Below are 23,888 nucleotides of genomic sequence, written 5' to 3' on the forward strand. Positions count from 1 at the left end.
GCCCCAAACAGAAATCAAGTCCCTTTCCTGATAAAAACCCTTGAGGAACTTTCTGCATTTGCCCTAGGCCCAATCATACTGGGAGGTGACTTAAATATCCCTCTCTTTCCCCAATCTGACACTTCTGCAGGATCGTCAGTCATTTCCCACAAAAACTCCATGACTTACAGCTAAGTGATACATGGAGAACAACCCACCCGCAGGAGAAGGACTACACCTTCTTCTCACATGCCAGGTCTTCATATAGTAGATTAGACTACATTTTTTGCCCACACCACCTCCTGAGTTCTATTACCCACACCAGTATAGGTACGAGGACCCTATCCGACCATGCTCCAATGTTTTGCTCATTCACGCTGCCCTCCTTCGCCAAGCCCCATTCCTTGTAGCGCCTGAACGAATCTCTTTTGCTAGATGAACCGTGCCTCCACGATCTTAAAATTACGATCTCGAACTTCATAACTGACCACGCCTCGGATGACACCTCCCCAGCCACCAGATGGGAAACACTGAAATGTGTGCTACGAGGGGTGCTCATGAGACATGGGGCGAGGCTGAAGAGAGAGGCAGCGGCGAAATTCCTCACCTTACAAACCAAATTACAGACGTTGGAATCATTACATAAACGTACTCAACAAGACATCGTGTATAGGGACCTCCTCAAAACTCGAGCTGAACTACTCACACATATGAATGCCTCTTATAGACACTATAAGCAATTAACTGGCAAACACTTTTATGAATGGGGTAACAAGGCTGGTAAATCACTCGCTAGAGCTGTTAAAACCAAAAGAGCATCCCTCTTTATTCCAACCATTAAAACACAAATGGGTATTCCGACGTATCTCACGCCTGAAATCCTTGAATCATTCTGGCAATATTATCACGCACTATACAACCTGCCCAAACATAAGACCTCCCAATCATCCGCAGGTCAGTTTCCTACTCATAAACAGTGCATTTCAGACACTGCTCTCCCCCGATTACCAGAGGAGGTGATACAAGCGATGGAGGAGCCCTTCTCCCTGAATGAACTTACTACGGCTATTGGAAAATTACCGGTGGGAAAAAGCCCAGGCCCTGATGGCTACACGGCCAAATTTTATAAGGCTTTCCGGGAAGAGATTGCTCCCTCCTTGCTTGAAGCGTTTAACACCATCTCTGATTCTACGCCTCCACCCGCACCCTTTTTGAAAGCATTTATCACCGTTATTCCCAAAGAAGGTAAGGATCCACTCTTATGTCCCAGTTATAGGCCCATATCACTTCTAAATACTGACACGAAACTATTTGCGAAATTGCTGGCTAACAGATTATCCCCCCACATGCCCTCCCTAGTCCACCCGGACCAAGTGGGATTTATCCAGGGCCGCGAAGCCAGGGATAACACCCTAAGGAGGTTCTCTGTAATTCATAGAGCACACAAAGTGAAATCTCCCATCTTCCTATTATCATTAGATGCGGAGAAAGCGTTTGACCGGGTGGACTGGGAGTTCATGAAAGCTTCCCTCTCCCAAATTGGCTTAGGCTCAAGGATGCTGTCCCGTGTGTCTGCCCTTTACACGTCCCCACAAGCGCAGATTAGAATAAACGGCCAACTGTCTGCGAACCTGGATATTAGAAATGGTACGAGACAGGGGTGCCCCCTGTCCCCGTTGCTCTACGTTCTCTGTATGGAACACCTCCTGATAGGTAGTAGACAAAACCCAGACATTAGGGGGCTGCCCCTGTCCTCGGGCCATTGTAAGTGTGCCGCGTTCGCGGATGATTTGTTACTCTACCTGTCCTCAGCCCTCATATCATTACCATCCTTATTAAACACGATAGAACACTTCTCTATACATAGTAACTATAAACTGAATATGTCCACATGCGAGGCATTAAACATCACCCTATCTACAGCAGCGATCCAACACCTTAAAGACAACTACCCCTTCAAATGGCAATCCCGTTCGCTAAAATACTTAGGTATACAAGTTACTTCTACGCTATCGGACATATTCAAGTGTAATTTCCCCCCCTTCTTACAAACTCTAAAAACTGACCTAACTAAATGGGAGAAGAAGGATATCTCCTGGATAGGGAGGATCAACATCCTCAAAATGAATGCCCTGCCCCGCCTCTTGTACCTGTTCTCTGGCACTCCCATAAATGTGCCCCGCGCCTTTTTCTCTGAAGTGACCACCTTACAATCCAGGTTCGTTTGGGCACAGAATTATGCTAGACTAGCAAGACACGTCCTTATCAGACGCAAGGATGAGGGTGGTTTGGCACTGCCTGATTACCTCTCTTATTACCTGCAGTGGTAACGACTCGAGTCCTGGACTGTTTCCACCACTCCACTGACAAACAATGGATTAATGTTGAAAAGGAAACCATTGGATATGATTTGAGAGCTGTACTTTGGGGTCCCCCAGGCACCAGTGTAGGCATATCTAATCCTCCCCCGGTTTTGGCTTCTATTCATAACTCTCTCAAATCGTATACATCTGGTAATCCCCTCTATACCAAGGATGGTCAGTTGATGGCACTTTTCCACAATCCCGCCTTCCCTCCGACTCGAGGAAATGGAACGTATCTCGCCCAATGCGATAGTGACTATGTCACTTTCCAATCACTCCTCACTAGTACAGGTCTAAAACCCCTTTCAGACATATTGGGAGTCTGTGCACCCTCTCCTATACATCTTTATCAATACGCCCAGTTGGCTCACTTCTATAAAGCCTCCCACGCTAGCCTGAAACTGCATAGACCACTCTCAGACTTCGAACGACTATGCATGGCCTGTTCGCCTATTCCACACGCTGTAAGTGCCCTGTATCCTTTACTATTAAAACGCCACACCAAAAAAACCCTACCTTTCAAAGCTGGATGGGAGAGAGATATGGAGAGGCCAATCTCTGATCGAGATTGGTCTCAAGCTTTGCATAACTGCCATAAATCTTCGATCTCCTGCAAAGCACAAGAGATAAACTATAAAATCTTGACTAGGTGGTACAGAGTTCCCGCATTACTGGCTAAGATGTTCCCGAGGGCCTCTGATGTGTGCTGGAGATGTCATGCGGCGAAAGGCCACATGCTTCACATATGGCTCACTTTCCCAAGACTAGCTACCTTTTGGAGTGGGGTGCTTGATATCATCAGACGCATGACGTCGGTGACGCTCCAGCACGCACCGGACGTCCTTTTGCTCTCGATCTTCAGTTACCAACCTCCTAAGACTACACAACGCCTGATGATATACTTGCTCTTGCCTGCCAGGTCGGTTATCCCCCGATTGTGGAAATCCCCTAACCCTCCTTCCATATCGGCCTGGCTCTCAGAGATCTCGAAGATACACAAAATTGAGGAGCTACTGGCGGACAATCCCAAACAACATAGCAAGTACTCTGCCATCTGGCTGCCATGGTTGACTTTTAGTTCTTCACCTGACTTTGCAGCTCTACACCTAGACAACTAATGTCTACCCATTCACGCACCAGCTATAATTGACTGACTTGACATATCCCTCAGACATGGACTATGACGGATCCCTGACATCCTACCCAACAGGAGATCTTAAGACGCATGCGCGCTCCCACATCAGTCCAGACCACGTGGTAAGTAGATTTGAATTGCTAGCAGGTCCTTTCCTCTTCCAGTTACTCTCCTCTGTTTCCCTCCCAACCCCTACTATCCCTATCCCTTTTCTTGTCCAGACGGCTCCCCCTACCACCCCCTCCCTCATTCCCCACCCAGCTTTCCTCTCCTCTTCTTTCCCCTTCCTCTTTCTTTTTTTTCATTCTATTTCTTCTCTTTCTCTTCTAACCTTCTAAATTTGTGCCTTTAACACATATAGGTGCCCAGTTATACCTCCACACATACTCATTTGCTTTCTTAGTCTCTTAAGTTATACTGTTGTTTCCCATTAGAGATCTTTGGGTCTGATTGCGTGGACCATAACCCTTCCTACACCGGGAACCATTCATACTTTTTCAACTGATGTAGGAATACATTGTCTTGGAAACAAGAGGTACTATTGTGGTTATGTCTTCCACCCATATGATATATGTGATTCATGCTTTACTGTTGTTACTATTTCCTGTAAAACTAAAACTAAATAAACCTTTATTTGAAAAAAATAAAAAATTAGATGTACATGGTCAGGATTACTTACTGAGTGATATATAAAAAAGGTTTTTTTTGTTGGATCTGATGGGTACGCTTTAAAGGTGTTACTTGTACTGCACTACCATCTCTATCTGGTTTTGTGGGTCCTGACATTTGCTTATTTATAAAAGCAGTGCTGTGGCACTGGAGGGGTCAGTTATGAAAAAAGATATGAAAAAAATGCATACTTCGAATGCAGTCAAGATTGGACCCTTATGGTACTTAAATAGTACACAAGTGTAAGATTGGAGCTCCATATAACAATATTCTAGAGCCAGCTTTTTATTCTATGGATACTCTTATGCGTAAGTTGTAACCAATAGGTGGCTGCTTTGGCATCATTCATTCAGCACTGGGCAGGTTCTGCAGAAAAAACTTTGAAAGTGTTTAGGAAAAGACAAGTGTCTTGTCAACAAAAAGTCATGATTGCATTTGACACCATATTTAGTCTTCAGAAAACCATGTGACAAGGTATGAAGTAATAAGAGTAGTTTAGCAATTTTAACCCTACAGTTTACTATAATATTGATTATGACATTTCTGAAATAACAAGCTGATTTTCAGCTTTTTTCCCTCATTGTAGAGCAAATTAAAGGCACACTTGAAAGATTTGACGCAAAGAAGGACCCATACACTTACTTATTGATGAAAAGGTTGACAAAAGTATTAAATAAAATACTCAAGACAACTTACTTTACAAAGCAACAGGACCCGGAATACTTTGAAGGTAAGACCACATTTTGTACTTGACTGCCTTTTGATAGTTTGTAATACCTGTATATTATGTAGCTTAGACATGAGAAACCAAATTGCGTAGAAAACAATTGCACATTCTTAATCTTGGCCGACATTTTATAGATTGATTGAAAGCCATTTTCTCAGTGATAAGCATAATGATTTTCTCCTATTTCACTGTTCAGTAGGATATGATACAAATCCATCTGATCTGCTCTGAAGCCTGACTAATGAACGTCTGCACAGGTGTGGAAGCTCAGTGGCTGCAGGGCCATCTGTTGTGTTATATACATTAGGACTTCAGAATATTCCTTTAAAAATGGGCTCGATTACAGCTAAAGAGACAGTTTCTACTTTTTCTCCTGTTTTGTGCTTACATCTAGAGCAGTGATGGTGAACCTAAGGCACGCGTGCCACAGGTGGCACGCCGAGCCCCCTCTGTGGGCACGCGGCCATAGTTCGCCATCTGGGAATGTTTAAAAAAAATTTTTTTTTAATTTGCGTCTCCGGCCACTCTTTACCCCTTCCTCAGCTGCTCTATCCCCCTTTCTCTGGCCGCTCTATAACCCTCCCTCGGGCTGCTATATCGCCTTTTCATTGGCTGCTCTTTCCCCCTTCCTCCAGCTGCTCTTTCCCCCTTCCTCCGGCCGCTCTGTCCTCCTTTCTCTGGCCGCTCTGTCCCCCTTTCTCCGGCCGCTCTATCCCCCTTCCTCCGGCCGCTCTATCCCGTTTTCTCCGGCCGATCTATCCCCCTTTCTCTGGCTGCTCTATCCCCTTTCCTCTGGCTGCTCCTCCCCCTCTTCAACGGCCACGCACATTGCTGCGCTAACAGCAGGGGCTGCCCTTCCTCCTCCTCCTGAGATGATCCTGGCCGCAACTTCTGCCGCCGAGTGTCCATTCCTCGGCATCAGGAAGAAGTGGGCGACGGTGCAAAGTGTGCAGCAGATGGGAGTGGACGCGCCCGGCATCTGACCCCAACATGGCTGCCGCAGGTGAGAAGAGTGCACAGACCGAGGATGGGAGGGGGATGGGATGTATATATGGTGTGTATTAGGTATGTATTTATTATGTATGTATGATGTATTTATGTATGATGTGTGCATGTATATATTATGGATTTGTGTATGTATTATGTATGATGTACATATGTATATATTATGTATGTATGATGTATGTATGTATTATATATGTATGATGTTTGTATTTATGCAGTATGTATGATGTTTGTATTTATGCAGTATGTATATATATATATATATATATATATGTGTGTGTGTTATGTATGTATGATGTGTGTATGTATGTATGACGTATGTATATATGTATCGTGAATCAGAACAAAAGAAAAAGAAAGTTGCCTCCAGATCTTCCAAGGAGAAGTTAAACTCCAGTGCGTTTCGAGCTACATGTAGCCATGATTAAGAGCTACATTTAGCTTATAACGTCTTGGTGTTTCGCTTCTCTTTTATGAGTGATGTCCACCTTTTTCTATTTTTAATGGATACAGATTAAAGGTTTGATGTTTTAAAATTACAAGCACCTTGAAAGAGACAACTTTCTTTTTTCCTTTGTTCTGATACACGGGGCACGGCCTGCTCTCTGCAGTCAATGCTCTTCTACCAGCAAATATACTAAAAACTACTACAGCAACGACCTAGCATCCAACCCGGTAGCTGAAATAACATTTTTTAAATTTTTATTATTTATGTATTTTATATTAGGTATAATTTTATATTAGGTATAATAATGCTGGCACTTTGAGGGGAAAAAAAGTTGGCGTGCATTACGGTTTGGGCACGCGGGCTCAAAAAGGTTCGCCATCACTGATCTAGAGGCTCAAACCCAAAATTAATCTACTTTTCACTCCCAACCTCAATGTTGTAAAGCGCTATAATACAGCATCCTCCAATCTGTCTTCTTCCAAATTTAAGTGTAAGCAGACTGAGGTTTTTCCGCTGAATTCTAGATGCACAGACAGAAAAAAATGTATACACTCTATTGGGTTTCAATTTATCCTGCAATTTTGCAGTAAATGCAATGTAGTTAATCCTTTTATGGATGCAGCAATTTTTCAATCTTTTTCATCCCTGTGTTCTCGGAGCGATTTCATTTTTCTGTTGACATAGCTGTATGTAAGCTTTTTGACAAGTTGTATTTTTTGCACTATTTTGGGGGAAACATAAGCTGTCAAAAAGCTTTTACTGTTTGATTAGTTTTTTTTTTTACTTAATTTTTTTTAAACAACAATTCTGCAATTGTGATTTTTACTCCTTACGCCTTAATCTTAAATTATAAATGAGTAGTTCACTTTATGACTATGTAATACCAAATTAATTTATTACCCCAAAAAAATTACTTTTTTTATTTATAAATATTTTTTAACAGTTTACCAAGCTTTTTAAAGTATTATGTAACATAGAAAAGAAAAGAAAGTGGAGCACTCACACGGTCACAGGTCTTCAAATCAGGCTGCAACAACGGAGGTCCCGATTTCGGTGACTTCTGCAGGGAGGCGAAGGTGGAATTGGGGGTAGCTCAGACGGCGGCAGCGTGTGAGTGCTCCGCTTTCTTTTCTATGTTACTGTGGCAGTGTGGCAAGGAAAGGGTGTATTTCCTTGGCTCACCCTGCAGAAGCTCTCACCTGCTTTTTAAGTAATGAGGCTGGAGGGAAGGGAGGTGTGTATATGAGATGGAGACTCAGTGTAATGGAGTCTCTTCCTAGGAGACAGCATGTGGGCTGTAGGGAAGAGACAGAGCCTGCTGAGGAGTACACAGCCCGAGCTATGAGAGGCTCAAAGAGACTGCCATGAAGTGTGAGTAGAAGGTTGCAGGGGACATATGTTTAACTGGCTGAGGGAAGCTCAGCGGTTGTTAGTCAGGACAAACTGATCTGTTTATTCAGTGACCAGACAGTCTAGAATTTTGTTTTGTTCCTGCTTTTTGTTTGTTTCTTTCCCTGCAACCTGTCTAATAAAACTGGCAAGGTGCCAGATTTGCATTATAAGCGTTTGTTTGCTGGTTTATTGAGAAGAAACGCATCCTGTGGCGTGGTCCAGGACGATCCCAGAGCTAATCCCCAAGACGGATCGTCACATTTTGGTGGAGGATGCGGGCACGCCGTTGCTAAGGGCAACCAACAAGCGAGTTGGAGAGAAGCTGTTGCTAGGAGCAACCCCCTGCAAGATTGAAAGTCGGAGGAGCCCAGCAGAGGAGTTCAAGCACAGTTTGGTGTCTGTGGAGGAGCGTTGCTAGGGGCAACGGATCGAGAATTTTTTTCAAGAAAATGGGACAACCTCGAAAGGCTGTTGCTGGGAGCAACCGACGTGGGCCACAAGCTGTGGTCGCCAAGACAAAGCCGAGGTCCCGTGAGTTGTCGGTGGGCGGAATCCCACTGTGGGTGGACTTGGATTGTTGCCAGACTGTATCTCGGATTATGCCAGAAATAATTCCCTTTGTGAAGTCCCGCCCGGAGCCCGGTAAGACTGTTCAAATTACCTTTGATACATGTTTTGGGACAGTAAGCCATATGATGGAGGTATGTGCGGCACTTACAGTGGAAATTGTACTGGGCAGAGGCTTTCCGTATTTCTGGCAGCTGTGGGATGCTGAGAGTGCACCTGAGAGTTCGCACACAAAGGTTCCGGAAGGAGTGAGGACTGGGGGGTCTCTACTGGACTGTGTGAATGGTGCTGTATATTGTAAACCCATGCAGGCTGATAATGTTTTTCTTGAAACACTTATGTTAATGTGTTCTGATGTAAAGAGTTCTATTCCCACCTCTCGCAGGACAAAAGAAAACCTGTGTGAACTGGAAATAGAAGGTAAAAAGATGATGGTTTTGTTAGATCCAAAATGTGTAATAAGTCTGGTAAAGACCAGCTGCAGAAAACCAGACCCCGCTATAGTGTCTATACAAGCCGGTATTTGGGGTTATAAAACAGTTAATGTGTGTATTTCTACTCCCTATGGTACCATAAGTCACAAGGTTGCAATAGAGCCCACCTTAGAGTATGAAGTAGTGCTGGGGAAGGATTTTCCGTTTTTTCAGCAGTTGTGGGAAGATAGTCAGGTAACTAGAGCAGGAACACCTGATAGGCTCACAACACTTGGTTTTCACCACATAGCAGGGGACAGTAACTCAGCAGAGGCTGAGGACGGGGAGTGTCAGCAGACCCTAGGTATATGTCAGGTGGGAGTGTGCCAGACCACTAGGGGAGCTGAAGAACAGTCCACGAGTCAAGTTAAAGTGGTGACTGGAATAGAAGCTCCAGAGATGGCTGTGGAAAAACCAAAACTCCAGAAAAGAGTACCAGTGGAGCTGGGGGCTGCACTTACGGTCACAGACAGAGTCCTAAGTGAAGGAGACTGTGACAAGACAAAAGAAAAGTCTGCCAAGAAGCCGAGAGACAGTTCAGAGGAACTGATCAGGAATCTCTCTGACTCGCTGGTGCCAAGAGCCATTGAAGTTGTTGCTAGGGGCAACAAACTTACCGCCAAGGGATTGCCGGTCCGACGGGAGTGTTTAGGGAGAGTCTCCAGAGTTGCCAACGTGGTGGGAGAGGAAGAGTGCCAGGTGTCAGTGGCACCTGTTGTGAATGATAATAATGAGGCACAAGTGGCCGCAACCACGGAAAAGGGGGAGACTTCATCTAGAGATGGAGAAGAGCTGGGTCGAGTGTCTGACAGAGGACCAGAGGATGTCTCAAGGTCTAACAGCGAGAGTGAGGAGACCAGTGTCAGTAAAAGGTCTCGGAAAAGACGAGCTGGCCTTGGGGAAAAAACTGGAGCAGATCCAGAATCTGGAAGAAACCCTGCAGATGGTTTCTGTGAAGTTGTTGGAGAAAGAAAAAGAGGTACATCGCTTGACAGAGGAGAGGGACAAATCACTTGCTGACTTTAAAAAAGAGCAAGAAGTGAGGCTTCAGCTGGAAAAAGTCATGGAGCATCACAGAAGTGAGTTTGTGGCTCTGCAGGATGAACTGTCCCGCTCCCAGGGTCTTGTGACCAGCAAGGAGAGTGAAGTGCAGAGTCTGGCCAAGCGGATGTCATTCCAGGAAGAACTGAGTCTTCTACATGGTGCATATCAGGCTCTGCAGAGTGATCAGAAGGCTAGCCTGGTAGCCATGGAAAAAATAGAAAAAGAGAAGAATGAAATGAAGATGGAAGCTGAAGCTCTTGCCAGCAATCTGGAGAGTGTCTCTAAAGCTAAGCGACAACTTGAGGAGGAAGTCACGGTGAAGAATGCCCTTGCACATGCTCTTCAATCTGCTCGTCATGACAATGACTTGCTCCGTGAGCAGTATGAGGAGGCCCTGGAACAAGTTGAGACTCTGCAACATGAAAACAAGAACTTGCAACAGGAGATCTCAGATCTATCTCAACAGATTGGTGAGAGTGGAAAATCTATCAATGAGTTAGTGAAGTCCAAGAAACAGTTGCTGGACAGTGAGAAGGTGATCTCCGCACAACTCAAGAGTGAGCAGCTGAGATATATAAAGCTGGAAGATGACATGAAGATCTTAAAAGAGAGCCTGGAAGCGCAGAACGAAACGCGCAGAAGGTCCCACGTAGCTGCCTTGGTTTTGCTGGGAGTGCAACTCTATGAGCAGGTGGCTGTGCTGGCGGACAATGAACAATTGAGGAAACAATTGCTGTCTTCGGAAGATACTGTCAGGGACTTGACAGAGTTACTTGACAGTGAGAGGATGAAGTCCGCTAAGCTCCAGTGTAAGCTGCGAAAATGTGAGAAAAAGGAAGAGGACCAGGAAGTCCTAAAAGAGAGCAGAGACCAAGATATGGCGGAATTGGCTCAAGAAAGGCTTCTGGGGCAGAAGTTACAGGATACAGTTATGCTTTCTCTGATTTGCGAAAAAGTCCTCTAAAGTTAAGATTGAGGTGAAGTCCTCTAAGAAGTCTCCTGAAGCTAGGACTGAGCTGAAACCTGGTGGGAAATCCTCTGAAGTGAAGACTAAGAAGAAGAGAGGTGGGAAATCCTCTGAACCTGAGCAGACCAAAAATTCTGAAGGTAATGCTGAGGCAGAGAAATCCTCTGAAGCAGAAGCTAAACCAGAGGAGGTGCCAAAGTCAACCTCAAAAGCTGTGAGTAAAGAGAATCGCACAACTGAAGCTACAGGTGAAGAGAAGAGTAAGCCTGAAGAAGCTGCAGTAGTAGAAGCTGATTCTACACAAGAATCTGAAGGAGCCAAAGACTCTGAAGCCAAACCTGAGGAAGCTGGTGCCCCAGAAGAGAAAGCTGGATGGGATGAGGTGAAACCATGTGAGAAATCCACTGAAGACAAGACTGAGGTGAAACCAGATGGGAAGTCCTCTAAAGTTGAAACTGAGATGGACCCGTGTCAGAGGTCCTCTGACAGTACAGAGAACAAGACAGTGGTTGGTGAAGCCACTGAGGCCGAAAGATTCTCTAAAGCAGAGGCAGAGGTCCGGCAAGCAAGAAGAAGACAAAGGTTAGAAGCATCGGTCCTCTCACTCCTTAATTTCAAGAATCCTGCCCACACCAGGGTGAAGAACCTTGTACTGGAGAGGTGTGACCGAGAGACTTGCAATTGGTGGCTGGTAAAAGTCCGGAAGAAAAAAGTCAAGGACTTCAGAGACTGGGACAAAAGTTGTCCAAGAGAAAGGAAAGGCAGATGGTTTCTGCCTTTCAAATACATGTGCTCCTTCCCGGTGGTCTGAGCAAAGGGGGGGGGATATGTGGCAGTGTGGCAAGGAAAGGGTGTATTTCCTTGGCTCACCCTGCAGAAGCTCTCACCTGCTTTTTAAGTAATGAGGCAGGAGGGAAGGGAGGTGTGTATATGAGATGGAGACTCAGTGTAATGGAGTCTCTTCCTAGGAGACAGCATGTGGGCTGTAGGGAAGAGACAGAACCTGCTGAGGAGTACACAGCCCGAGCTATGAGAGGCTCAAAGAGACTGCCATGAAGTGTGAGTAGAAGGTTGCAGGGGACATATGTTTAACTGGCTGAGGGAAGCTCAGCGGTTGTTAGTCAGGACAAACTGATCTGTTTAGTCAGTGACCAGACGGTCTAGGATTTTGTTTTGTTGCAACCTGTCTAATAAAACTGGCAAGGTGCCAGATTTGCATTATAAGCGTTTGTTTTCTGGTTTATTGAGAAGAAACGCATCCTGTGGCGTGGTCCAGGACGATCCCAGAGCTAATCCCCAAGACGGATCGTCACAGTTACATATTTGTTTCTTGAGACGTGATGCACCACTATTGATCCACACTGGATAATTAGCACCTCCTCTCCAACCACCTGGATATTTATGTGTGCTATTTATTTTCCATTGCCAATTTTTCACTACTTTCTTTTGTACTTTTTTCTCTGGTTGCATACTTTTTAAAGTATTGTTTGTTCTGAAGGATGGCAACTTTTTTGGAGACTTATTAACTGTTAGGTTATGCGCTCCGGCCGCACATGCTGGCCGTGAGCGCATGGTCCCGTTACCTGCTGCTGCTGGTGGCACTGAGACTCCTAACCCCGCCGGCAGCAGCAGGTAACGGGACCATGCGCTCACGACCAGTGTGTGCGGCCGGATGCCAGCTCCAGGCCGTCACTCACCTGGTGCTTCTCCTGCCGCAGCCTCTGCCTCTCTGCTCCGGAATGCATGTCCCAATGCCCTAGGGAGCGCGTGCCGTAGCTTTAAGATTTAAAGGGCCAGTGTGCTCATTAGTGTAATTCACATGTGGCTCATTGATAAATTCCTCCACCCTCCTCACTACCCTGCCTGAGAGTTGCCTTACCATGTAACTGATCCTTTCTCTGTGACTTGACCTTGCTCCTCTGCCGCCTGCCTACTGACCTCCTGCTACATCCTGACTAAGCTACTTTGCCACCTGCCTTGACCTTCTGCTATCCTGACTACGAGCTGCCTTATCCCTCCTGTGCCTCGCATCTCCTCAGCTGCCTGTGTGTTCGAGCCGTGCCAGGGGTAGCGACCTGGGTACCGCCTGCCGCAGCAAGTCCATCCCGCTTTGCGGCGTGCTATGGTGAAAACCAGCGGCACCTTAGACTCTGCTCCCTGGTACATTCCGAGTCATCTGCCACACAGGTCCAGTGAATCCACATCCACCGGAGTTCCTGTCTTCTGCAACGTGAGTGTTACAGTAAGATCCGGCCATGGATTCAGCTGAGGTAACCCTGCCTGAAGTCGCAGATTTTCCCTCTGGTACATCAGTCACAGCAGTTGGCCCGACAGGCACAGCAACTTTCTCAACTTTCAGCTATGATGCAACAGCTACCGCTACCGAAACCTGGTCCACTCCCACCACCAGCTCCTGCAGTATATTCTGGCTCCCAGTTATGTCTGCCTTTACCTTCCAAGTATGATGGGGATTCCAAGTCATGCAGAGGCTTTGTTACACAGTGCTCCATGCATCTGGAGCTCATGTCTGAACTGTTTCCGACAGAACGTGCAAAGGTGGCCTTTGTCATTAGTCTACTGTCAGGAAAAGCCCTGGCCTGGGCTACACCCCTTTGGGACCGCGGGGGTCCAGTAGCTTCCAACTTGACGGCTTTTCTGGCAGAATATCACTGTGTCTTTGAGGAACCCACACGTGCCTCTTCTGCTGAGAAGGCTTTGCTGAACCTATGTCAAGGGAATTCATCTGTTGGTGACTACACGGTTCAATTCTGCACTCTAGCCTCAGAACTAGCATGGAATGATGAGGCCTTGTATGCCACATTCAAAAAAGGACTGTCTAGCAGGATTAAAGATGCCCTTGCTGCACGGGATCCTCCATCTTCTTTGACTGAACTAATACCCTTGGCCACACTTATTGATGTGTGTTTTGCTGAAATGCAGGAAGAACTGAACTTAGAGAGGAAATCTGCCCAAACACGGAGATATTCTCGCCAGGCACCTGTGTTTCAACATCCACCTCTAAAGTTTCCTGCGCCTCTTGCTGAAGAGCCGATACAAGTGGATTGTTCCCATCTTGCGCAACAGTAGAGATCACGATGACGCAGTGAGAATTTGTACTTGTTTTGTGCTAGCCCCGAACACTTCCTCAAAGACTATTCTGTTCGTCCACAGTACCTGGGAAAAGGCTTGCACCTAGGGCACGTAGGAGAGATGTCCCTAGGTTCTCTCCTCGCTTAACTATTTCTGTACAAGTCTTCGCTTCTACCAAGTCTTCCTTCAGTGCTACAGCATTTTTGGATTCTGGATCAGCAGGTGACTTTATTAATTCTTCTTTGATCCACAAGTATCATCTTCCTGTCACTCGGCTTGCCAAGCCCTTGTTCATCTCCTCTGTTAATGGACAAAATCTGGACTGTATGGTTCACTTCCGTACTGAATCTCTTGTCATGCAAGTGGGTGTATTGCATAAAGAAAAGATTCATATTGAATATCTTTGCGGCCCTGCATCCCTGTGTCCCGAAAAATCTTTTCAGGACACAAGGATGCGCCGGTTACCTCTCTACGGCCCCGTGTTAACTTTAAAAAAGCAGGCGCCGCCAGAAAGTAGCGCACTCAGGGACGTCACCGACGTCCCGTGCGTGCACCCATAGGAGAAGAGCAGAGCGGATCGGTGAGGAGGACACGCAGGTATGGTAAGTCACCACTCACCAGCACATCATCTTCGGTGTTCCGACCACCGCTCCTCCGCTCCCGGGACCTACTGCTATGGCCCATAGGCCATAGCAGTAGATCGTGACCCCGGACCGGAGGCGTGACGGTCGGAACACTGAAGTGGGGCAGTAAACAGGCATACAGCCTCCAGCCATACACTGTAAATGGCTGAAGGCTGCATGTCTGTGGTGGAAGTGTACTGCACCTAATGGGGGGGGAACTGTACTGCACCTAATGGGGGGGGGAACTATACTGCACCTAATGTGGGTAACTATACTGCACCTAATGTGGGTAACTATACTGCACCTAATGTGTGGAACTATACTGCACCTAATGTAGGGAACTATACTGCACCTAATGTGGGGAACTATACAGCACATAATGTGGGGGAACTACACTGCACCTAATGTGGGGAACTATACTGCCAACTTAATGTGGGGGAACTGTACTGCACCTAATGTGGGGAACTGTACTGCACCTAATGTGGGAGAACTGTACTGCCAACCTAATGTGGGGGAACTGTACTGCACCTAATGTCCGGGAACTATACTGCCAACCTAATGTGGGGGAACTGTACTGCACCTAATGGGGGGAACTATACTGCACCTAATGTGGGGAACTATACTGCACCTAATGTGGGGGAACTATAATGTGCCCCCCCCCCCCCCCCCGAAAAAGCACAAACACACTTGTATGTATATATATATATATATATATATATATATATATATATATATATATATATATATATATATATATATATATATATAGAGAGAGAGAGATAGCAACAGGAGAATACAGCAGCACACTGCTAGCACAAAGATATAGATAAAACATGAGTATATAGATGAAACATGAGTATATAGTTAAACATGAAAAGCTATACAGCTGTAGTGCAACAAATGAAAATATGAAATTATGAAACAGTGAGGTACTTAGCTTGCAAATTTGGCAGCTAAATAGCTAGGACCGTCCCACCACGGTGACCTCATTTTGGGACTGACCCTACAATACAATATCTGTGTGAACAGTTCAGCAGGCATTGCAGGATCTGAAACATCCAGTGCACCTTATATACACCTGATAGAGGTGGGAGGGGTGCAAGAGCCAACATGGAGGTAGCCACTCCCCCGTATATTCTTTGGTTGTATATATATATAGATAGATAGATATATTTTACATATGTATGACAGTTTTTTTTACGCATGATAATACTGTATACCTAAATATACTAGTCGTCCTGGAGATAGGAGAGATTCTTGTGATCAGTGTATATAATAACTGGATATTTTGATCCCTCCAGCAGGTGCCTCCATTCCTCAAGCGCCAATTTAATGGCCAGTAGTTCTCGATCACCAATGGAGTAGTTTTTCTCCGCCGGAGAGAAGGTCCTAGAAAAAAAACCACAAGTAACAGCATGCCCGGAAGAATTTTTTTTGTAGAAGGACAGCTCCAGCTCCCACAGAGGAGGCATCTACCTCCAATAGAAAGTGTTTAGATGGGTCAGGTCTGGAGAGCACGGGAGCAGAAGAAAAGGCAGACTTGAGATGTTTAAATGCGTCTTCCGCTTGGGGAGACCAGGACTTAGGATTGGCATTTTTCTTGGTTAAAGCCACGATAGGGGCCACAATAGTGGAGAAGTGTGGAATGAATTGTCTGTAATAATTGGCGAACCCCAAAAAACGTTGGATAGCACGGAGTCCGGAGGGGCGTGGCCAATCTAACACGGCAGATAGTTTATCTGGGTCCATTTGTAGTCCCTGGCCAGAGACCAAGTATCCTAGGAAAGGAAGAGATTGACATTCAAAGAGACATTTCTCCATTTTGGCATAAAGTTGATTGTCCCGAAGTCTCTGAAGAACCATGCGGGCGGTGTTCTTCTAAGTTGGCAGAAAAAATCAGAATATCGTCCAGGTAAACCACAACACAGGTATATAGGAGATCACGAAAAATGTCATTAACAAAGTCTTGGAAGACGGCAGGGGCGTTGCACAGGCCAAAGGGCATGACCAGATACTCAAAGTGTCCATCTCTGGTGTTAAATGCAGTCTTCCATTCGTCCCCCTCCCTGATGCGAATGAGATTATAAGCACCTCTTAAGTCCAGTTTGGTAAAGATGTGGGCGCCTTGTAGGTAAGGGGTAGCGGGGTAGCGGTTTTTTACCGTGATTTTATTAAGTCCGCGGTAATCAATGCAAGGGCGTAGGGAGCCATCTTTTTTGGACACAAAAAAAAATCCAGCTCCGGCAGGAGAGCAGGACTTGCGGATAAACCCCTTTTTTAAATTCTCCTGGTTGTACTCCGACATGGCTTGGGTCTCTGGAGCAGACAGAGGATAGATTCTGCCCCAGGGTGGAGTAGTACCCGGGAGGAGGTCAATAGGACAGTCATAAGGCCTGTGAGGAGGTAAAGTCTCTGCTTGCTTTTTGCAAAAAACATCAGCATAGTCCAGATAAGCCTTAGGAAGACCAGATACCGGGGGAACCACAGGGTCACGACTAGGAACCGGTTTAAGACAGTCCTTGTGACAAGAAGTACCCCAGTTCTTGATTTCTCCTGTGGACCAATCAAGGGTTGGGGAATGGCGTTGAAGCCACGGTAATCCAAGAAGAATTTCTGAAGTGCAGTTGGAGAGGACCAAAAATTCAATTTTTTCGTGATGGGGTCTGATGCACATTAGGAGAGGTTCCGTGCGGTAACGCACGGTACAGTCCAATCTTTCATTGTTAACAGAATTGATGTAGAGGGGTCTGGCGAGACAGGTCACCGGGATGTTGAACCTGTTGATGAGAGAGGCCAAAATAAAATTTCCTGCAGATCCGGAATCCAAGAAGGCCATAGCAGAGAAGGAGAAGGTAGAAGAAGATATCCGCACAGGCACAGTAAGGCGTGGAGAAGCAGAGTTCACATCAAGAGCTGTCTCACCTTTGTGCGGAGTCAGCGTACGTCTTTCCAGGCGGGGAGGACGGATAGGACAATCCTTCAAGAAATGTTCGGTACCGGCACAGTACAGGCAAAGATTCTTCATGCGGCGTCGTGTCCTCTCTTGAGGTGTCAAGCGAGACCGGTCAACTTGCATAGCCTCCACGGCGGGAGGCACAGGAACGGATTGCAGAGGACCAGAGGAGAGAGGAGCCGGGGAGAGAAACCGCCTCGTGCGAACAAAGTCCATATCCTGGTGGAGCTCCTGACGCCTTTCGGAAAAACGCATGTCAATGCGGGTGGCAAGATGAATAAGTTCATGCAGGTTAGCAGGAATTTCTCGTGCGGCCAGCACATCTTTAATGTTACTGGATAGGCCTTTTTTAAAGGTCACGCAGAGGGCCTCGTTATTCCAGGATCATTCGGAGGCAAGAGTACGGAATTGGATGGCGTACTCGCCAACAGAAGAATTACCCTGGACCAGGTTCAGCAGGGCAGTCTCAGCAGAAGAGGCTCGGGCAGGTTCCTCAAAGACACTTCGAATCTCCGTGAAGAAGGAGTGTGCAGAGGCAGTGACAGGGTCATTGCGGTCCCAGAGCGGTGTGGCCCATGACAGAGCTTTCCCAGACAGAAGGCTGACTACGAAAGCCACCTTAGACCTTTCAGTAGGAAACTGGTCCGACATCATCTCCAAGTGCAGGGAACATTGCGAAAGAAAGCCACGGCAAAACTTAGAGTCCCCATCAAATTTATCCGGCAAGGATAATCGAAGGCTGGAAGCGGCCACTCGCTGCGGAGGAGGTGCAGGAGCTGGCGGAGGAGAAGATTGCGGAGCTCTGGTAATAGCTGCTGTAGCATCACGGTCAGTTGAGACAGCTGGTGGCCTTGTTGCGATATCTGTTGCGACTGCTGGGCGACCACCGTGGTGAGGTCGGCGACAACTGGCAGCGGGACTTCAGCAGGATCCATGGCCGGATCTACTGTCACGATTCGGCTGGCTGGAGGTGGATCCTCTGTGCCAGAGAGGGATTGGCGTGGACAGTGTTGGTGGACCGGTTCTAAGTTGCTACTGGTATTCACCAGAGCCCGCCGCAAAGCGGGAAGGTCTTGCAGCGGCGGTAGCAACCAGGTCGTATCCACCAGCAACGGCTCAACCTCTCTGACTGCTGAAGATAAGCGCGGTACAAGGGAGTAGACAAGAGCAAGGTCGGACGTAGCAGAAGGTCAGGGCAGGCAGCAAGGATCGTAGTCAGGGGCAACGGCAGGAGGTCTGGAACACAGGCTAGGAACACACAAGGGAACGCTTTCACTGGCACAATGGCAACAAGATCCGGCGAGGGAGTGCAGGGGAAGTGAGGTATAAGTAGGGAGTGCACAGGTGAACACACTGATTAGGCCTGCTGCGCCAATCAATGGCGCAGTGGCCCTTTAAATTGCAGAGACCCGGCGCGCGCGTGCCGGGACAAGACAGACGGGGAACGGGTCAGGTACGGGAGCCTGGATGCGCATCGCGAGCGGGCGCCTCCTGCGTCGCGAATCGCATCCCGGCTGGGAGTGATATTGCAGCGCACCCGGTCAGCAGGTCTGACCGGGGCGCTGCGAATGAGAGGATGCTGCGAGCGCTCCGGGGAGGAGCGGGGACCCGGAGCGCTCGGCGTAACAGTGACACTATGCAGCCCTGTACATTTATGGCGCATGTCCATAAGGGGTTAAATAATGGTGCCAGCCATAGTTCCTCATGCAAATATATTAAAAGTAAAAACTGAAATTCCACATGTACAGTACAGTATTTAGACCATTTGCTATGAAATTACCAAATTAAAATTTAGCTCTGGCTCTTCCCATTTCTCTTTATCCCCTCGGAGATGTTTCTACACCTTGATTGGTGTCACCTGTGGTCAATTCAGTGGTTGGACAGGATTTGGAAAGACACAGCCCTGTCTATATAAGGTCTCACAGCTGATAACACATATAAAAACAAAAATTAAGTCATTAGGCGAAAGGAACTGCCTGTAAAGTTCAGAGCCAGGGTTGCGTGGATGCACAGATCTGGAGAAGTGTACAAAACTATTTCTTCTGCACTGTAGGTTCCCAAGAGCACAACGGACTACATTATTCTTACATGGAAGAAGTGTAGATCAATCAGGACTCTTCCTGCAGCTGGCTGCCCCACCGAACAAAGTAATTGGGAGGAAAGATGCCTTGCTAAAAGAGGTGACCGAGAACCCAATTGTAACGGAGCTGGATGTGGATCCTCTTACCTGTATGGCTGATGACTTGTACCATATCGGGGAGCAGAGCCTAAGGTACCGTGCCGCTGGTCTTCACCAGAGCCCGCCGCAAGCCAGGATGAGCTTGCTACGGCAGGCAACACCCAGGTCGCTACCACTGACACGGCTCGACCACACAGGTAGCTGGGCAAGGTGAGGTACCGAAGGATAAGGCAGTAGCATAGTCAAACTTAGCAGAAGGTCAAGGCAGACTGCAAAGGTGAGGAGTCTGACAAGATACTCGGAATGTCCTTCACGAGTATTGAACGCAGTCTTCCATTCATCCTCTTCACGGATGCAAATCAAATTATAGACCCCTCTTAGGTCGAGTTTGTAGAAGATCGTAGCACCACTTAGACAATCAAATAACTCAGAGATCAATGGAAGTAGGTAGCGTTTTTTTACAATAATTTTATTCAGGCCGCAGTAGTCGATGCAAGGTCGCAAGGATCCGTCTTTTTTCTCCACGAAGAAGAATCTGGCTCCAGCAGGAGAGGATGACTTTCTAATAAAACCTTTCTTTCGATTTTCTTTTATATAGTTAGACATGGCCTCAGTTTCTGGAACAGACAAGGGGTAAATTCTGCCCCGAGGAGGTGTGGTCCAAGGCAATAAGTCAATCGGACAATCATAAGGACGATGTGGAGGTAAAACTTCAGCTGTTTCTCGCTGAAGGCGTCAGCAAAATCCTGAAGAAAAGACGGCAGATCGGGCAGAGGAGTGGAAGGAGACACCAACTTGGACGGCAGGCTATGGAATCAGTTGTTATAGCAGTATGTTCCCCAGCGAAGTACTTCTCCAGTCTTCCAGTCAAGATGCGGGACATGTAGTTGTAACCAGGGAAGGCCTAGTAGAAGAGTGGAGGTACAATGTGGAAGTACATAGAAGGACAATTTTTCCTTTTGCAGAACTCCAAATAGCATAGAAAAGGGTACTGTGCGGAAAAAGATAGTACAGTCCAGATTTTCTCCCTTAACCGAGGAGATGTTCAAAGGCTTCAGAAGGCAGGTTACAGGCAGGTGATACCTATGCACTAATGAGGCATTGATAAAGTTTCCTGCAGAACCAGATTTCAGGAAAGCTAGAATGGAGATAGTCTCTTTGGAGGGTAGAGACAGCTGGACCTACAAATTCAAGCGTGTAGAGGAGGTATTCACACCTAGGGAGGCCTCTCCTACAAACCCTAGGTGCGAGCGTTTCCCTGTGACTGTTGGTGCAGAGGACAGTCTCTGAGGAAATGGTCTGCACTGGCGCAATATAAGCACAGATTCTCAGCTCGACAGCGGGTTCTTTCCTGCAGGGTCAGGCGAGACCAATCCACCTGCATAGCCTCCACAGTGGGAGGCATCGTAGAGGGCTGCGGTTGTTGCTGGTAGACGGGCGCCAGACAAGGGAAGTGCCGAGGTCATGCAGACTCCCTTTCTTGGTAATGTTCCTCACGTCAATGAGAGAAACGAATATCAATCTGAGACGCCAACTGTATGAGCTCATTCAAGGTAGCGGGCAATTCCCGGGCGGCAAGGGCATCCCTGATATGGCTAGAAAGTCCTCTCTTGAAAGTGGCGCAAAGGGCTTCATCATTCCAAGCTAACTCTGATACCTGGGTACAAAACCAAATGGCATACTCGCCTACAGAGAAGTTACCCTGAGTAAGACTTAGCAATGCCGTCTCAACGGAGGAAGCTTGAGCAGGTTCTTTGAAGACACCCCAAAATTCCGTCAGAAATGCCTGGAGACTGGTAGTGAGAGCATCACTGCGATCCCAAAGCGGAGTTGCCCAGGCCAAAGCCCTTCCAGTTAAAAAACTAAGGATGGAGGCCACCTTTGCTCATTCTGTAGGAAACTGATCCGCCATGAGTTCACTGAGTCACAAAACCATGACAGTACTTGGGATCCCCCTCATATTTCTCAGGAAGAGACAGACAGAGTCTTGATCCGGAGATGACTGCAGGAGCGAAAGTGTTCCAGCAGAGCAGGAGGAGGCCATGGTTGTGGTGGTTGTTGCTGTGCTGTTAGCAACTGCTGCATCATGGCGGATAACTGGCTTAACTACTGTGCCTGCTGGACCAACTGCTGTGACTTGAGCGCCACAATGGAAGCGAGATCTGGATTATCAGGCAGAGGAACCCCAGCGGGATCCATGGCCGGATCTTGCTGTAACGGAGCTGTATGTGGATCCTTTTACCTGTGTGGCTGATGGCTCGGACCGTATTGGGGAGCAGAGTCTAAGGTGCTGCTGCTTCACCAGAGCCCACCGCAAGGGAGGATGGGCTTGCTGCAGCAGGCGACACCCAGGTCACTACCCCCGACACGGCTCGACCACACAGGTAGCTGGGCAAGGCGAGGTACGCAAGGATAAGGCAGTAGCGTAGTCAAACGTAGCAGAAGGTCAAGGCAGGCGGCAAAGGTGCAGAGTCTAGTAACGTAGCGGAAGGTCTGAATACACGGAAAAGACAAACAGGCAATAGGCAACACTTAATCTCAGGCGAGGGGCACTGAAGATCCGGCACGGAAGTGTGGGAGGTGCAGGGATTTATAATGGGGTGTCAGGTGCAAACACTAATTATGGGCACACTGGCCCTCTAAATTTCAGAGCTCTGGCGCGTGCCGGAGCTGAGACAGAGGGACAGCGGAGCGTGGTGAGTGATGGGCTGGGATTTGCATGCAGGCGCATCCCGCAATGCGAATCCCAGCCCCACCGGCAGACGGGGACCCAGGGACACTGCGTTCACAGCCGGAGCTTGCAGCTGGAGCAGTGATCCTGTGTGCTGATTGGAGAAACTTTCAGAAGGTCACTCATGACTGCAGCACTTCTCCAATCTGGGCTTTATGGCAGAGTGGCCAGAAAGAAGCTTTTCCTCACTAATGGGCCCATAAAAGGTCACCTGGAGTTTGCAAAAAAAAAGGGCTAAATCTAAAGGACTCTCAGGCTGTGAAAAAAAAAGATTATCTGGTCTGTTGAAACCAATATTGAACTCTACTGCCTCATTTCCAAACTTCATGTCTGAAGTAACCAGGTACTCACTGCTCATCACATGCCCAATACCGCAGCATCATGCTGTGGGGATGGTTTTTTAAATAATGGTGCCAGCCACTGAATGGAGCAAAGTACTGGAATATTCTTAAAGAAAGGGGTTCTCATGGAAAAAAAAATTTCTTCAATAAACTATACTTACCTCCTATCTCAGCAGTCAGTCGGGGTTGAGTCGCTATCGGGTGGAACGACCTGGGGGTTACCTGCCGCAGCAAGTCCATCCCGCTTTGCAGCGGGCTCTGGTGAATACCAGTAACCCCTTAGACTCCGTTCCCCTGGTACGGCCCACGTCATCACCCCACTGACACAGAGGATCCACCACCAGTATCCTCACAGTACTCGGATCCTGACACATACATGTATGTTATAGGTCGGGTGGACGGACATGAAGTGGACCCACAAGTCGGTAACGATGGACAATGGAGATTTATATAGATCACAGCATTTAAACAATAAATGACTCTATTCCCTGGTGTCTAGTGGCCCCATAGCCCCCATACGATGTAATCGCGGGGAGACAATGGGTTGCTGGGGAAGCCTTACCTCTGCTCCTCAGGATTTCCTGGCTCGTGATTGCAGAAGGCTGCCTTTGGCAGCTCTTAGCAATCGAATGCACAAAACATAGATAAACGTAATGCAATAGCATTACATTTCCCCCTTCTGGGAAAGCAACGGAGAGCTGTAGGGCTGCTACGGATGCCCCATTGAGTGTAAACCTACAGTTGCACTGATTCTATGTAGCATACACATATACAAGGCATTGACCAGGGGGGTTTTGAAGTGAATGGGCACACTTCAGTTGATAAATCTTGCTCAACGATAAATACACCCCGCTTGCTCTATTGTGCACTCCTGCTCTACCTCACTCAGTACGGAGCAGTGATGAGGAGGGTCCAGTGCTGCAGTATTTTGGATGGGCTTGGTGATGTCCGGTATTAGCCACAGGTCATGGCCTCTCCAAAGTGCCGGGAAATACCAGCTATTACGCGAGGTGACCCCATGTTATAGCTCTGGAAGGGGGAGCAGAAAGCCCGTATTCCAAGGAGCAAGTATGCATTTACGAGTGAGAAGATATGAGAAGTTTGGACATCGGGAATCATTTCTATATTAAAAATAAAAGGAGCTTGATTAGATACAAATGTTTAGGCACTTATAAGGGTGGTTAAAATTGTCTAGCCTATTA

The 23,888-nt window shown here is 47.2% G+C and overlaps 1 protein-coding gene across 1 annotated transcript in view; it reads left to right on the forward strand.

The window, feature by feature from the left end:
* Positions 1–23,888, forward strand: part of C8H16orf89 (chromosome 8 C16orf89 homolog) — a 152,192-nt gene that overhangs the window by 81,015 nt on the left and 47,289 nt on the right. Inside the window, exon 3 of the mRNA XM_056537065.1 lies at positions 4,733–4,876. Coding sequence (XP_056393040.1) covers positions 4,733–4,876 — 144 coding nt within the window. The remainder of the gene's footprint in view (positions 1–4,732; positions 4,877–23,888) is intronic.

The sequence above is a fragment of the Hyla sarda genome, chromosome 8 (genome assembly GCF_029499605.1).
Source record: "Hyla sarda isolate aHylSar1 chromosome 8, aHylSar1.hap1, whole genome shotgun sequence".
NCBI classification, from domain to species: domain Eukaryota; kingdom Metazoa; phylum Chordata; class Amphibia; order Anura; family Hylidae; genus Hyla; species Hyla sarda.